At 33.1% G+C, this 16,841-nt stretch overlaps 2 protein-coding genes across 3 annotated transcripts; both read left to right on the top strand.

Annotated features, from left to right (window-relative positions):
* Positions 1–2,091: 2,091 nt before the first annotated feature.
* LOC129294624 (60S ribosomal protein L9) lies at positions 2,092–3,453 on the top strand. The gene is made up of 3 exons (XM_054933054.1): positions 2,092–2,527; positions 2,946–3,068; positions 3,161–3,453. Exons 1-3 carry the CDS (start codon positions 2,156–2,158, stop codon positions 3,245–3,247), a joined length of 582 nt encoding a protein of 193 aa, XP_054789029.1. The 5' UTR covers positions 2,092–2,155; the 3' UTR covers positions 3,248–3,453.
* Positions 3,454–5,236: 1,783 nt separating this feature from the next.
* On the top strand, positions 5,237–9,701 carry LOC129294708 (uncharacterized). Of its 2 annotated transcripts, none has more exons than XM_054933172.1 (9): positions 5,237–5,607; positions 5,737–5,980; positions 6,087–6,236; positions 7,909–7,966; positions 8,047–8,139; positions 8,290–8,388; positions 8,683–8,774; positions 9,153–9,212; positions 9,303–9,701. In XM_054933172.1, the coding sequence occupies exons 1-9, from the start codon at positions 5,363–5,365 to the stop codon at positions 9,570–9,572; spliced, it is 1,311 nt and encodes a 436-aa protein (XP_054789147.1). In that variant the 5' UTR covers positions 5,237–5,362; the 3' UTR covers positions 9,573–9,701. The 2 variants fall into 2 exon arrangements, with proteins under 2 accessions (XP_054789147.1, XP_054789146.1); XM_054933171.1 differs by having other exon boundaries at positions 5,734–5,980.
* The last annotated feature ends 7,140 nt before the right edge of the window (positions 9,702–16,841 follow it).

The following is a 16,841-nucleotide window of genomic DNA, read 5'->3' as shown; positions in this document are numbered from 1 at the left end:
GCCTTTTTCATGAAAAAATAAATTTTTTTTGGAAAAAAATATATTGTGAAATTTTATAGTGTTTGTTTAAATTTTTAAAAATAATATTTTTTTAAAATGCAAAACATATTTTTAGAGAGCAAGGCATATAAATTCTGAAAAGGGTATATTTCTGAATTTTGATTATTTTAAGTATCGTTTGAAAATAATTTGATATGATAAATGAGAGAAAATATCATTAAAATATGAAAATACAAAAAAATATTATTAAATTTTAAAATAATTAAATAATGAATTATTTTTATAAAATATAAATCCATGAAATTACTAAAAAAAGTTCATGAAATTAAAAAAACAAATAATTATTGCAGCTACATATAAAATAATATCTTACTTTAATAAAATCTCTGCAAAAATAAGTATTTATTTATAAATTTTTTAAACTACCCAAATATCATCATTGATTTTTTTAATTTAAAACAAGCTGACCCATTGTTTTATTTTTTAAGGAAAATATTATTCAAGGACCATAGAATCAATTTAATATGAAACAAGAATTAAAGGATTATGAAATATAATTGTAAAATCAGGAACTAGTTTGAAAATAATTTTATATGGGAGAAGATTATAATATCGTTGTTTTTCTTTTACCTTTTTTTTAAAAAACTGTCAACTAGTGATTATGTTTTTGTTAAATATAAGTGTGTGATTTATACTTATTCTTTCCTACAACTAAGTTTTTTCATGTGTTTGGATTTGTTAGTTGGTAAATAGTTTCTTGTTAAATGCCAACGAGGACTTATTAATTAGATAATGACTACTTATTAAAACATAATTTGTACTTAACCTTATCGCAATTAAATTCTTTTAGATCATTAAACTTTTCAATTAATAAATAATTTATTATTGTATGTGAATGGATACTTGTTAATTAATGAATTATTACCTATTAAAGTATGATATACAATCACCCCTCCCTACAACAAGTTCTTTCGGATTTTTAAACCTTTCAATTAAAAGGAATAAAGGAAGGGATATCATGGTTTTTCTCATTTAAAATTATTTTTAAATTAATCATTTGATTTTGCAATGATATGTCAAAATCTTTTAGTCTCTGATTAATATTGAATACTCTGTGGCCTGTTGGGGGAAACTTTGCAATCCTTGAATGACATTTTATCTGTTTTTTTTAATACGATGAAAATGTTATTTTACTGTTTGGTGATTAGCTTAGAATGATACAGGCTGTGGACCTCGTCACTTTGTTTGGGCCACTTGTGGCCTATATCAAATTGTTGTTACATCGTGAGATGTGCAAGCTTGCCTCCATTTTAAGGTTTGAAAAACCATAGCCCAATGGAGAATAGAGAAATTTAAAAGACACAATTTTAAATTTAAAATAAAACATGATTTAGTTGAAAATTGTTTAAATATAAAACTACATTCACGTTTATTTAATATAAATATTAGAATAAATTCAATACTATAAAAATATTCATAATTTAAATTAGTATTAAAAATATTAAAAACATTACAAGTTTTAAGAGAAATATTTAGGTAGACTGGGCGCATTATATTATTTATGGCCTGTTCAATTAAAATATTTTAAGTAATTTAAATAAAATTTTGTATGATATTTTTTAAATTAATTTTATTTTTATAACAGAATGCATATTTGATTTATTACCTTCTCTCTCTCTATTATTATTAATATTAGAATCAATTTATATTTAATGTTATCTAAATGTTATATTTTTGCCAAACAGACTATAAATAATACGGTGCATCCAATTTATCTAATTATTTTTTTAGGTTCCAAATAAATTTTTTTATCGATCTAATTGTTTTGTAACAAAGGCTATTTCGTTACTAGAATTTTTTGTGCTTAGAAGGCTAGTTTTTTTTTTTTTTTTTGGGTTTTGGATGAAGAAAGGTTTACTAAAATAGCATTTTTTGTAAGTTGGATTTTTGCAGTACCATTTTTCCAAACAGATTGTCAAGCATTGAAAATGCCAGTTTCGAAACGGGCCGATCTCGTAAAGCCTTCCGAGCCCAACACTGCATCTCGCACCCAATAACCCTAATGCATATATTGCGCCCTAGGGTTTTTGTTTTGCTTCCAGTCTTCCAAGAGAGCTGAGGGAGAAGATAAGGCCGGGAAGTATCAACACCGAAGATGAAAACAATCCTCTCTTCCGAAACGATGGATATCCCCGAAGGGGTGACCATCAAAGTCAAAGCAAAGATTATTGAGGTAGAGGGACCTCGCGGCAAGCTTGTCCGTGATTTTAAGCACCTGAATCTCGATTTTCAGCTCATCACCGACGAGGATGGCAAGAAAAAGCTTAAGGTGGATGCCTGGTTCGGGTCTCGCAAGACCTCTGCTGCTATTCGTACGGCTCTTAGTCATGTAGAAAATCTCATTACCGGCGTTACAAAGGGTTATCGCTACAAGATGAGGTTTGTCTATGCTCACTTCCCTATAAACGCAAGCATAACCAACAGCAACAGGTCCATTGAGATCCGAAACTTCCTAGGAGAGAAGAAGGTACTCTTCACTTGCCCTCTTGGTTAGATAATGGGATTTTAGCATTTATAATTTACAATGGTCAGATGGATCAATTATTTTGCATTTCCTGTTCGCATTCTAATTTTGATTTGTTGTACATTTTAAATACATTATTGGTTCTAGATTGTCCCCCTTTAGTTGTTTTTCACTCTAATTTATGTCACTGTATTTTGATGCATGCTCTTGGCTCATTTATTCGATCTAATACCTTAATCAACTAAGCAGAACCGCGTTTTCTTTGTTGTTCATCATACTTTTCTCTGCTATTGGGTGCAGAAACGTGTTGAAGCTTTCTGCTTGTTTATATTGATCTAGTGACTTTTATTTGATTGACGTAGATGTTCATTCTTATAGAACCTAATTGGATTTAATATTGTATTCGGTTACCCCGTCCCAGGTGAGGAAGGTGGATATGCTCGAGGGTGTTTCAATTGAACGTTCTGAGAAGGTCAAGGATGAGTTGATTTTGGATGGGAACGATATCGAGTTGGTGTCTCGGTCTGCTGCTCTCATCAATCAGGTCTAGCTCTTTTTCAGAATCACTTGTTTGTAAACATTACAAATATTTGCCCTGGATGATCCTAATTATTTTTTGTTCTTTGATTGAAACAGAAATGTCACGTTAAAAATAAAGATATCCGGAAGTTTCTTGACGGAATCTACGTCAGCGAGAAGGGGACTATACTCGTAGAAAATTAGATGGTCATGTCAAGCTTCTATTCTGCTTTAAGTGTTTGTTTTTTAGTTGAATATTTGAAGACCATTGCGATATTTGGATCTAAAGTTTTGTTGCTTGGAAAAATTTGCTTCAATTTTGTTATCATCTTTTTATATGATTTGGGATGGTTTAGTTTGAAGAATTTCTCGTTTTTACCCAATATATTGTTTATCCTGGCGTTGTTACATGACCGGAGCAGGCTGCATTCTCATTTTTCGTTCACGTAGACGGATATTATAGTTCAATATTTTATATAATGGCGATGATATTCATATGGTAAAATTTCTTTTAAAAGATGATGTTTATTCATATGATATAGTTCATGTTTATTCGATGAATTCAAGTCTTGAAGTAAAACTAAGTTCAACCAATTAAATTCTTTTAGAAAGAGAAGTAGCTTCCTAATATCAAATGTAAAAGCTTTTGTGGACTTTTGAGGTGTAACAAATGATTCTCTTGAAGCTAAAATTAGCTTCAGATTCTGAATTGAAGTCCATCATTTTCAGCTTGCTCTCTGTTGTGGAGTTCGAGGTGTAACAAATGATTCTCTTGAATCAAAAATTAGCTTCAGATTCTGAACCTTCTTCCATTGGAGCCCATCATTTTCAGCTTTTTATCCCCTCTTGCCACAACAATTAAACTTTTGAAAGACACCGTTTCACCTCTTTTATCTATGGCTTTGTTGCAATTTTATATAGTGGGCTTGTGGGTTTGGAAAACACTCATCCGCAGGAATCATTTTCGAAGTAGAAAACGCTTCTGTTCTGGAGGTTGGTGCAAGCTTTTGTGTGTCTTCTTGATAAATGTTTTACGGTTTGTTTAAAATGTATGTTGTAAGTTCAGTCTTTCATAATCTTCTTCAGTTCTTTTGTATGTTTTAAGAAAAAAATTCCACGAGTATGAACAAAGCTGCGAAAATAAATATATCAGTAGCCTGAATTCAATTTTGCAGCCGTTCATGTTCGGAATCAGTTGTATGTGTGAGAGTGCGCGCAGCCGCAGAGTAGCAAATCTTTTGAATTCGGGATGAATTGAAAGAAAATGCGAAAGAAATCATGATCCATTGTATCCATGGTTAATTCCTTTTCTCCGAAGAAGGTTCGCTTGTCAATTTAACAAATACCTCAACATATTTCATTTTATTACATTTTGTGTGGACATTTGAATAAAGATTCAAGTATACATTATTTTGATGTGAACAAAAGAAAATTTTACGATGTGAAAAAGTTATGCTAAAAAAATACTTATGTAATTGCTATTTATTTATTCTTTAGAGGAGAAAAAAAGTTATATCTTCCGTTCGAAGAGTTCGGGCGTCTCAGAGTCGACAACCAAAAATATTGCGGCAAAATGGGGAAGTGGGGGCGGAGGGGTTTCAGTACTCAGTGGGACTCATGCTAACTGAAATGGGGATGGTCACACAAAAACAAAAAAAAAAAAGCTGAAAAATGGGCAAGGTCTCCTGTTCCTTCTCATTCGCTTTCTCTCATCTTCCTAATTTTTAATTGCTAAATTAAAATTTTAAATAATTTAAATTTGATCTTCAAAATATTTTATTTCATGTTACTTTTATTATATTTTTTAGTTGTTCTTGTTAAATCTTAAAAGTTTGAATTTTATTATTTATAGTTTTTATAATTTAATATTATAATAATAATTTTACAGGAGGAGATCGAATTTAAAGCATTGAATTTTTGATTTAACGACTAGAAAGGAAAAAGAAAAGAGGACATCATTGACAAAGGTAAATGTATCTTGCATAAAAATTAGAATATTATATTGTTCCAAATTATTAGAACTTGTAATTTTTTAGCTGATTACTTAACTAAATTGTCATATAACTTATTTAGTAATTTTTATATCTTTAGGCAGAAGGAGGTGGATGATGAAAGTTTTTACTTAAAAAAAAAAATAAAAACCCAACTTTGTAATCGTTATTAAGTCTAGAATTCTAGTTTTGTTCAGTCAAAGTAAAAAAAAAAAAAAGGACGGGAAGGAAGGGTTAGAATCATGCCCCCTCAAACTTCCAAACAAACAAAAGAGAAGCCTGAAGATCAGCAAACGAAGAGGTTGCTGAGAAATCCAGAGCAGACGAAATGAAGAGCATCTGGAAACCCTATTCCATGAACACCTTGCGTTTGTTAAGTCGTTTGAGTCGGTCGCCGGCAGCCTTCAATTACAGCACTTGCCGCGCGATAGTATCTACTACGCCTGCTTTACTTCCCAAGCAATCCGCCCTTCTCTTCTCCAATCATCCTCTCTCTGGCGCTTCTTCTCCTCGACTGCCCTCTCACTTCTTCTCCATCCGCTGTTTTCGTAACACACGCGATTCTACCCTCAGGTTTTTCCATTTTTTAATATTAAAAATAAAAAAAGTACGAGCTCAGATATTTCTGACTCGATTTTTTTCGTTAATCTCATTCGGTGGTTGTGTATGAAATCGTGTAATTGGGGCATTTGCTCTCAGAAGTTATGAGATTACTCCTCCTGTGAATTGGGGAATACGGATTGTGCCTGAGAAGAAGGCCTTTGTCATTGAGCGATTTGGCAAGTACGTGAAGACTCTTCCGTCAGGAATCCATTTTTTAATTCCGTTCGTCGACCGGATTGCTTACGTCCATTCCCTCAAGGAAGAGGCCATTCATATTCCTGACCAATCTGCTATCACCAAGGATAATGTCAACATCTTAATTGATGGGGTACTTTATGTGAAGGTCTGCGTTTCACCGGCTTATTTTCTCGCTCTCTCTTCCCTCCTCCAGTTTTAAGAGTTTAACGAGGTGCTTGGTTTTTTCAATCTTCCTATATTTCTTTGCACAGATTGTGGATCCTAAGCTGGCTTCTTATGGTGTAGAGAATCCCATTTATGCAGTCATTCAGCTTGCCCAAACGACAATGCGAAGTGAACTTGGTAAGATTACTCTTGACAAGACCTTTGAGGAAAGGGACACGCTTAATGAAAAGATTGTGGTGAGTTTAGTTCATGAATTGATTCCTATACACTCGTTTTTAAGTCATTTTAGCATCAACATTTTCTTCTCGAAACATCATAGCTACTTAAGTCCCAAGTTCAACTTAATATCTAGTTGGAGGCAGTCTTGGACTACTGGATAAGTAGAACGTCCCGTAGTTCTTCACATGATGTGTCTCCTGACGAAGATGCTCAATAGAAATTGGAAAGTGTGTGGTGTCTAACCTAGTTATAGTCCTTCTCGGATCAGATAAAATTTTGCGGTTGCAGCACAGCTACAACTATTTATTTAACATCAAGATTGAATCATCATGTTTGTCCCCCATTTTTCAATGGTGTGACTCAAAGCTTAAGAAGTGCGAAAATTCATATAAGAAAATATAATAATGTGTTATTACATCGTGAACAAAGTCTTGAATTAGAGGCATGTGGTGAGACACAGAAATTGCCAAAAACAGAAAAAAGGAAAAGAAAAGGAAAGAAAGATAAAAGCTTCAAAGCTACTGGGTGAGGTTATAAGTTGTGGCAAATGTCTGTATTTTGTTTGCATATATGCAAGTATGAATGGTGAGAGAATGTTATCCTGGCCAGGAAGGAGGACATGCTAGAGGAGCTCAGTCAGTTAAATGTAAGAGTTATAATCCCCTTCACTTTCGGTTTGAGTGGAGATACAAAAGTGTAAAGCGCTGATAGATGTATATATATTGAAAAGAATGAGATATTAGTTTCTATTCTTTGTCAAGGCATGTGGATATTCAATTTACTAGTCCCACATTAAAAAGAAAATTCCTGCGGCTCGTCATTTCATTAGACAAAAAGAAAAGCAAGAGAATATAAAAGATGTAGGTTGTAGTTCTAGCTTTGAAATTAGTTTACTTCAAGAAGTCTGAGTTCCATCATGAAGTGCATGGATTGTTTGCTTCGAGCTATAAGATTTTTTGTTTACTTCAGTTGTATTATATGAATCCTACTATTCAAATACCCCCCACTTTCCTAACCCAAGCTCTCATGCCTCTGCTTTTTTCTATCTTTGAATTACAGAACACTTGTCCATCATATCTGCTATAGGGACTTTTGAGGTGTATTCTTTACTTGCATGCATTTTAATTCAAAAGCTTCCAATTGCTTCCTATTAAAGATTTTACATAATGTCTCTGTGATTTTTCTGGGATGTATTTTTCCCCTCTGGGATCAGTTTCAGTTCTTATACTGGCATTTGGGTATTAAATACTGGCTTCAATTAGAAGGTTATCAGATGATGCTTGAGTTAGTGGTTTTATATGTTATGTCTTAACATCAAACTGGTGTACTAAATAGATTTCAGGTTTTCTTTTGGTTTATTGTGCATATTTTTTCTTGTTTTTATTTCTATGCTTTTTCCACTGGCATTTGGATATTGGCTAAAATATTGCACTGTCGCCCCCTTCTGACTTATGTATTAAAGATTGCTTCTAAATAATATATAAATGACTAGCGGTTCCAGTACATGCTTAGCATTTGAACATGATCAAACTTCAGATCATGGTCTCTAAACCTGCTTAATTCTTTTTCCTATTTATGAGTAAAAGATAGGAACATGTAACATCAGCCATCAGGAATTCAAAATATGTCTTGACTTATTTTATCATCTTTAGACAAACAATAATTGGTCATGTGACAACATTATTACAGGAGGCCATTAATGTCGCTGCAAAAAGTTGGGGCCTGGAGTGTCTTCGATATGAAATAAGTAAGTTTTGATAAACTATGAAACAGTTTCCCTAACATATCCTTCTAAATTTTTGTGAATTTCCCTTTGCTGTTTTTCAGGGGACATATCTCCTCCTCGTGGTGTTAGAGTAGCCATGGAAATGCAAGCTGAAGCAGAACGTAAAAAGAGAGCTCAAATTCTTGAGTCAGAAGGCAATCAATTTGCTATTTCAATTCCTCAAGAGTTCGAGGAATACTTAACATCAATATTGATCCTGAAACTAATTTTAATATCTTTTCATTGAACATTGTAGCTCATGTATATGCTCACACTTCTGCCCTTAATTGCTATAACCTATACAGGAGAAAGACAGGCCAACATAAACATAGCTGATGGCAGGAAGAGTGCGGTGATTTTAGCATCAGAAGCTGCAAAGATGGACCAAGTTAACAGAGCCCTAGGTTAGTTACTTTTTGATGTATCTCTTCCAAGAGTGAAGCAATATCAGTTATATAATTTTTCATAGAGACAGTTTGATGCCAGCTAAACATGAATGTTTTAACACATTTTAATTTATATTCTAGTGTTTTAAATCAAAATAATCATGGACAGAGTTTCCCTTTTAGTTCAGGTTTCTATTTGATGAGATGATGTTAAACTGTGGATTAAACGACAAGTGAAGAGCCTCGTGTGCACTATATGCTATTTTCCTTCGATATTTTATAACCTTGATGGGTATCAACATTCTTTCTCAGGTGAGGCTGAAGCCATCCTTGCTAAAGCAAGAGCAACAGCTGAAGGTCTTGCCCTTGTGTCGCAAGCACTAAAAGAAAATGGAGGACTAGAGGTGAGGTTCTTTAGTCTGTTGATATTGCACATATCACACCTTGTATTGCCTAAGGTCGACATCAATTGTCCATATCGTATTAGTAACTTTCTGGCTTTTTATTTATAGAAAGATGTGATATCTTGCTCTTTGGTTTCCATTGTTTGCTGGTCTGCAATGCTTGATGTGCATTTTGTTAATTAGCTGTCATTGCAGCGAGATATGTGAATGTGATGTAATTTTGAAACTCAAGTTTGTAAACCCTGTGTTGTCACAGTAATGTTGCAAGAGTCCTTGGACAAACATATTCTACTCAGCGATGCTATTTGGTTTATCTAACTTCGTCCACGCTTAAGAACAAGACCTAGGAAGGAATTAATGTTGTCATTTGGTTTGCAGGCAGCAAGTTTGAGGATCGCAGAGCAATATATTGATGCCTTTAGTAACATAGCCAAGGAGGTAGCCTACAAGCTGATTTACATGCAAGTCCAAGCATTGCACAAATTGTCAACTGTAATGTTTGTTTGATGCCTTTTACATTTTCCTCAGGGTACAACAATGCTGCTTCCTAGCTCTGCATCTAATCCTGCAAACATGATGGCTCAAGCTCTAACCATGTACAAAAGTTTGGTTGCTAACGTTTCTAATGATAAGCCTGAGGGGCCCATCTCCCCTGCAATAGCAGGACAGATAGAGGGAGATGATCCGTCTAGCAAGGCGAAAGATGATAGCTCAACTGTCAATTCTGTAAGTGCTGATACTGCCGTTTATCAGGACAAACCAGGGTTCTCTCTCCAAAGCCCCAAAAATAGGGACTAATCTTTGATTTGAATATTTTCCATTTCTTTGGTCTCGAGTATGTTGTTTGGTCTCGAGCATGTTACCACTTACCATGAAAATTTTGACTGGGGAGAGGCAAGTATGAGAATTTCGTTGGACTTGATTTTACTGCTATTTGTTGCTGTAGCATCGATCATTCAATAATTGGGATGGAAATTCTGGAAAGATTTAAAAAAAAAAAATTCTGCCTACTTGCATTAACTACGGTAATTGTCGGGTTTTTTCTCCCTTTCCTTTTTTTTTGGGGGGGGGGGGGGGGTTGCACATGGACTCGTATTTATCTTTTCTTGGATAACGCAAAAGAGATGAAGGCTATGTTCTTTTTTCTTTCTGGGTGGGCCCGGCCCCAGACACATGTTCTTGTTGCTTTTGCGCAAACACCATCGCAAACTGCCAAACACCGAAGTCGGATCAATCGTGCGCAATTATTAGTTGGTAAAAAAGTTGTCTCTTAACTTTACCCAAAAATATTTTTAGGTATTTTAAACTTAATTATAAATTAATTGTATCTCTCAACGTTAAAAGTTCATTGCCTATGTGCGCTGCTCAAATTCTTGAGCAGGCCGGGTTAATAGCTAACCCTAGATCTGGTCTGGATAACACCTCAAACGGAGCATGTTAGTCTGAGGTCTGGTCTAGTTTGCTAACCACTTGATACAAGACCAGACCATGCTTGGTTTATGGGTTGGAAACTAGTCTATCGAGTTTGAATATTTAACGGGCTTGAGGATTAGGGCGGGGATGAAAAAATCAGCTATTGAGAACACGAGAGAACATAACGATCAAATGTGGAATATAAAAGTGGAAATAGCCGCCGAACAAGATAAGAAATTGCAAGGTGAGATCTGGAAAGGGGACAACGATAAAGCTTAGAACTTTCATCCTTGTTGCTGGCCACATCTAAATCTTTCATCCTCGTTGATGAAAAGCATGGAGATGAAGGAGAAGAGAAGAATGAATTGAACAGTCTCATTACTATGCTAAGAAGCAAACAAAGATGAAGATTTGGGGGCAGAGCATACTGTGAGGGAGGCCAGACGAGGAGCATAAATAATTCTGGACAAGAGACAAGGGAGTATTTAATGCTGGAGGTGAAGAATTTAGGAATTTTATTTAAAGAAATTAAAAAGAAAGATCCGGGAAATGTTTATATAATATATATATATATATATATATTATAAATCAGTGACGGACCTAAAAAAATAAGTTAATGGGAGCATAATTTATACTTAAAATAAATATTCATATTTTTATAAAAATAGTTTTAAATATTTATAAAATTACATTAAGGATATAACATAATAAAATTGAATACCAATAATAATGCATTAAAATTATAATAAAATAAAAAACAACATTTTAATGGGATAATTTTTTTGGTCATTTAGGTCATACAAATTTATATAGGACAAATGATTTTTTTTTTTAAATGATGAGGGTAAATGAAATTTTTTATAGAGGGCATGTACAATTTTTTTGAGTGAGAGTTGGTGGGTGGGTGTGCGCGCGCGCGCGAGATAAACCACCAGGTTGGGCTGGAGTGATTAGTTAGAAAGGTCAATATGATGTTAGCTTGGCCCAAGTGCCCAACCTGGTCTGGTCTAACATGAATTTGATCGGGTTTCTTTTTTCCTTGCTTAGACGGGACAGAATGAGACCGAGTCAGGCTAAGTTGACCGGGGTACTGGGTTCAATGCACAGCCTTACATACCCCTGGTGTTAAGTCATAAGTGGTTGTCTTCTCCAATTATGTGAGTCCAACCTTTAAATTATTGGTATTTTTATCTTAAAATATTCCCTCTCTCCTTCATTCTCTCCTCTCTTCTGACTTCATGACTCTCTTTCTCTCTCCACTATTACCATTGAATTGCATTTGGTGCTCATCACAAGTGATAAGCACCACATGCTCATCTTTACTATTTATTTAAATTAATTTTAAAATATTTTTAATATTATATTTATTAATATAAAAAATTTAAAATTTTAATAAATATGTTTATTATCAATCTAGTCAGTATAAATTTAATTTAATATTTCAACTTAATATTAAAAATTTATATTTTTACAATTTGATTGTTCAGATAAACTCTAAACAGTTCGAATATAATTTAAATGACTTAATTCAATATTAAAAAATTTATAAATTTTACAAATTAATCATTTAAATGTACTTTAAATAGTCATTGTCTGTTGCTAGTGAGTTCGAAGGCCAACGGCATAATAAGGAAGTTGTAGACGGGGACCCAGAAGAGGACGCTAATACTATTAAAGATGGAAAGAGACACTAGAGGGATTTTGAATAACGAGTGGCCTAAACACATGTTCGTGGTCTTGCCTTACAGGATAAAATAGTTGCTCATTTGGTTGTACATGGTAGAGAAGATGATTCCAGTAGTCTACCTCGAAAGGAGATGAAGACCTTAAAGAGGTCGAAGCATTGGTAGCAAGTATGGCAAACAAATCATCTTGATTCTGACCCGAAGTAGCACAAAACTTATCGATGCAATCCTTCATTACATCTACTTGATTAGTAAAAGCCTCTCCAAAAAGGACCAAATCTTTCATAAAGAAGAGATGAGAGATCCTAGGATAGTCTTTTTTTCAATAAAATCAGTCTCCAATCTCTAGAATGGATGGCATCCTTGATGACATGATTAAGTCTTTCTATACACAAAGTGAAGATACGAGAGGAAATAGGATCACCCTAATGAATACCTCTTGATAAAGTAAAAGAAGAGAGCATATCATTCCATAAAACCTTCATCTTAGCACCCTTAACACAACTATAGTCACCTCACATAAATCTTCCCCAATGCCAATTACTTTTAAGGTATTTAAAACAAAATGCCACTTTAGACAGTCATGGGCTTTCTCCAAATCCACTTTTATAGCTAGCTAGCCCTTTTGTCTCTCTTTCTCTCTTTTTTTGTTTCTCATAAAGTAGATAACCTCTTGGGTAATGATTATACTGTCATTGCTTTGTCTACTCACGATAAAATTGCATTGAAGGGTTCTTACCACTTTATCCATGATTCTTTTAAGTCTATTGGTCACCACTTTGAAACAACCTTATAGTTGACATTACAAAAAGATATTGGTTTAAAATCTATTATACTTTTTGGGTTGTCCTTTTTGGGTAAAAGAAGAAGATGAGTATCATTCAAACTTTCAATAAGTTTAAGAGTGCGAAACATTCTTCACTAATTCACAAATGGACTCTCCAATGATATTCCAATAATTTTAACATCCTGAAAAATACTCCCTTAATTAATTAACCTAATGAAAGGTAAATTTATAAATTAAAATATAAATAAATTTGATAATAGTTAGAGACAGCTATTAGGTTTAGTTTTAGTTTTTGAATTGGGTTTGGAAGTGAATTAGGTCTCCTAGACTCAAATTATTAAGAAAGATTAAATTTTTATGTGTTATGCTACAGCATAATTTTTAAAATTAGTTTTTCTAAAAATGCAAAAACATCCAAAACAAGGTGAAATGAGCCTAAAATAAAGGGAAACGACGAAGAGAGTTGTTCCTCTACTAGAGCATCAACTTTTGAGTATTTTAGAGGTGATTGGAGCTTGATTTTACCAAGGTATGCCTTTCTTATCTCTTCTTCTTCTCTTTACACATTTTAGAAGTGAGATTTAAAGTTAGGAGATGATGATTTTCGAACCTAGGCCTATGAGTCCGAATCCATTGATCTAAATGGGACTAATGAGAGTTGTTTAAATTATTTAAGCTTAAATATAGTATTTTTATGCATGAGAACAAGGTTTTAATTATGGATGAAATTATACCCTAAAGTGCCATAAATGATAGTGCTTGAGGTAGGTTGTTGGCATTGATATTGATTAAGGATTGTGTTAGTATTAGTTGGAGCTGATGAGAGCTAATAAACTTAATATGGTGATTAAACTTAATAGTTGAGAGCTTTGGGTTATTAAAATGTTGAAGATTGAGAGTTAAAAGTGAGTAATTTATAACATTGATGATGATTTTAGATTGTTAAATGATATATTAGTGATTATTTAAGTTGTTGAGAGCTAAATAAAATTAATAAGAGTTAAAGTATGAAATTAAATAACTCATTGGACACGAGGTTGATCATGTAGTTGAGAAATTTGATTATTAAAGTATGAAATTAAATGTTGGAAATGGTGATTTTGATGATTATTAGTGATAGGTGTTAATGTTAATTGTAGACTAATCTCATGAAGCGCTGGAGAACTTGAGTTTAGCTCGAAAGCAAATGGTAATGATGGGTAAATATTTAATCTCTCAAAGGTTTGAAGTAATTGAAGAAACTTAGTTTGTATAGTTAGATATTAATTACTTATTGATTGAAATTGTTGTTTTAAAAATATGATTGATATTTTAAATTTTTTAATGGAAATTTGGCATTTTTTAAAAGTTATGTTAAATGGTTGTAAATAATATGCATGTTCTGCATGTGCGAAATCATTTTAAAAAAAATGAAGAACCTTATGCATGTTGCATATATGATTGTGATGAGTATGTGAGTAAGGATATGTGGATTCATGAAATGAATTGCTCATTAGAATGCATATACATATATGATATACGTGTATAGCATGATCATTAGTGAGAGTTCGTCTAGAAAGAGGAGTAATTGATTAAACCTATGTGGTATTGGCATTGATTGTTGGAATCAAAAGCTTACCTTAACATCGACTGTTAGAATTAGGAGGTAGCTCTTATCTCATAGTTAATTCGAGACTATCCCATTTATTCTATGAGGGACTTAAACCTAACTAGTCTCTACCGATTCATGAGAAGGTTGAATTAGGGATACGACACTTCATGATTGTTAGTATTAGAGGAAACTAGATTACACAAGTGAGTGAGTTGACTTTGGCCCAATAGCTCCTCACAAGTGGAAGGCTGGGTTAGTCTGTGAAGGACATAACTATCGAATAGCCATCAGTTTTATGTCGATGGCAATAGGAGGGTATAAGGTCAGTTTATGATCATGCATTTAGTTCCGACCACATGATTGTTAATATTGTGGTCCGGTGCGATTTAGGGGTGCATAGTTAGTATTATTGCCATCCCAAGTTGTGAATTATTAATATATATGATTATGTGTTTGAAGCTCAGTTACATGGTTATTATTGTTATGGCCGAGGCTATACGTTATCATACATGCTTTATATGTATGTTTAGTACCAATTGCATTCATTTTTTATTGATATGCAACTGTATAGATTAGGTAAAACTTGATTTCTAAATAGTTGTACTCACCCTTTATTTAAAATTTTATAGGGCTAGCTCTGATCAGGATAAGGAAAAGGCATATGAGGTTTAGGAATTAGATTTTCTACTGTAATGCCTCAAATACTTTTGACTAATGTATAATTATCATGATATTATCAACTAGGATAATTATGTTGACTACTTACAACATTGCATTCATATGTGATTACTGGTTAGTGTTTTCATTCCCTTGATCAAATATATGAGTTAAACATGCTTTTTTAAAGCCAAATGCTGTGTAAATGTGTTTAAGACTATTTTGAGGGTTATAAATATGTAATTGGATAATTTGAATGATGATGACCTCTCTCTTTGCTTTTGATGAATTTAGGGTTAAGAAGTGAAACTATGATTTGTGATATATATGTGTATTGTGGTGTGTTGCACAAGTCATCTTAAATCTCTTGAGTATGGTCTAGATGATTATGTGAGCTAATGGCACTTGGGTTGAGTTTTGGACACTTTAGAAGTTGAAAAACGTGAGGAAGTAGTAGTTTTGATTCGAGTATTTAACTTTTTGATATGATAGAATTGTAAATGAGACTCATGCCATTAGCTAGTTCACTGAATGAGCTTTCTTTGAACACCTATATCATCTCAATCAAACGTCGGATGAAAATTTAGTGTGCATTGAAAGTTTAGGCAGGAAATCTACTATGACAATTTTTACTATCATAGATTTTACAGTTGTAGCATAAAATTTTATGTTGCAATGTATTATGCTAGAATCTTTGCTTTTTCTTTTTAACTTGTATGATGTTCATGTTTCTGTATACATGTTTTGCTCTGATTTTATTTTTGTAAAATGATTTTATAGCATTATAAGTTTTGAAAATTTAGCATCTTATTTATAAAAATTTTACAAACTTGGTAATTCATTTGTGTTATTCCCATGATTACCTTATTATTAGGGATTAATTGTGGATTAGTAAGAGAGACCTTACAATAATCCTGGTAGAAAAAAGCTTGTAAACCATCCGGTCCCAAAGATTTGAAAATGCCCATATCAAAAAGGGAATTTTTGATCTCTTCATTTATTACCTCGATATGGAGCTTTAAAGCAATATCTTGATCAAGTACGGGGAAAGAGTATTGAGTTACTAGCTTATGACTACAATTACTATCACTTTTAAACAAATTCTTGTAATAGTTCATAGCCAAAGAGCTCAGCTTATCTTGAAGAAAAACTTAATTATCATTACCATCTTTAAGACTTTCAATCCTATTTTTGCTCCATTTGATTTTGGTTAAATTATGGAAGTATTTTTTATTCCTATCACCTCATTTAAGCCAATTAGAATGAGCTTTTTGATACCAAATTAATTCTTCTTGGGTAAGAACCTTGTTATACTCCTTCCAAAGTTTCTTTTCAATCAACAAAAGAGCTAGATTATCACTCTTAGTTGTGCATCTTTCCACACCTTCAATTCTTCTGAGAAGCTTGTTCTTTTTTGCTAGAATATTTCACACTTTATGTTTGTTCCATTCAATTGCGTTATATTAAAAACTTTAATCTTCTCTGCCTAGTTACTTTCCCTTTAAGCATTTTGCACATAAGAGAAAGCATCCTCAAGGAGCCAAGCAGCTTGACACTTAAATAAAAGGGTAAAACTTTGTTCTCTAAAGTTAGCTAGATTTTTCAATAACAACAGACTTGCTAAGGTATTGGCAATTTCCATGCTTATTTATCCGCTTCGAGCCAGACTTGCTAAGGTGTTAAACTTTATAAGAGGAAAAATCATCAAACTAACTACAATTCCCAAAAGTCTAGTCCAGACACTCTTTCATAAAATTCTTTTCCCAAGCAAAATTATCCACTATCTACTTAAATTGTTGCACACAATCATTAAAATTTCTCATGGATAACAAATTAGAACAAGCACCCTAACCTTATCAGAAGCGGATAAATAAGCATGGAAATTGCCAATAGCCAACTAGGTTTCATTTATATTTAGACTAACATTGATAAGA

This window comes from Prosopis cineraria, unplaced genomic scaffold (assembly GCF_029017545.1).
Source record: "Prosopis cineraria cultivar Desert tree isolate PC_DT_omini unplaced genomic scaffold, ASM2901754v1 PC15, whole genome shotgun sequence".
In the NCBI taxonomy this organism is placed as follows: domain Eukaryota; kingdom Viridiplantae; phylum Streptophyta; class Magnoliopsida; order Fabales; family Fabaceae; genus Prosopis; species Prosopis cineraria.
The sequence above is the reverse complement of the archived record's forward strand: the minus strand, read 5'-3'. Positions and strand labels throughout refer to the sequence as shown.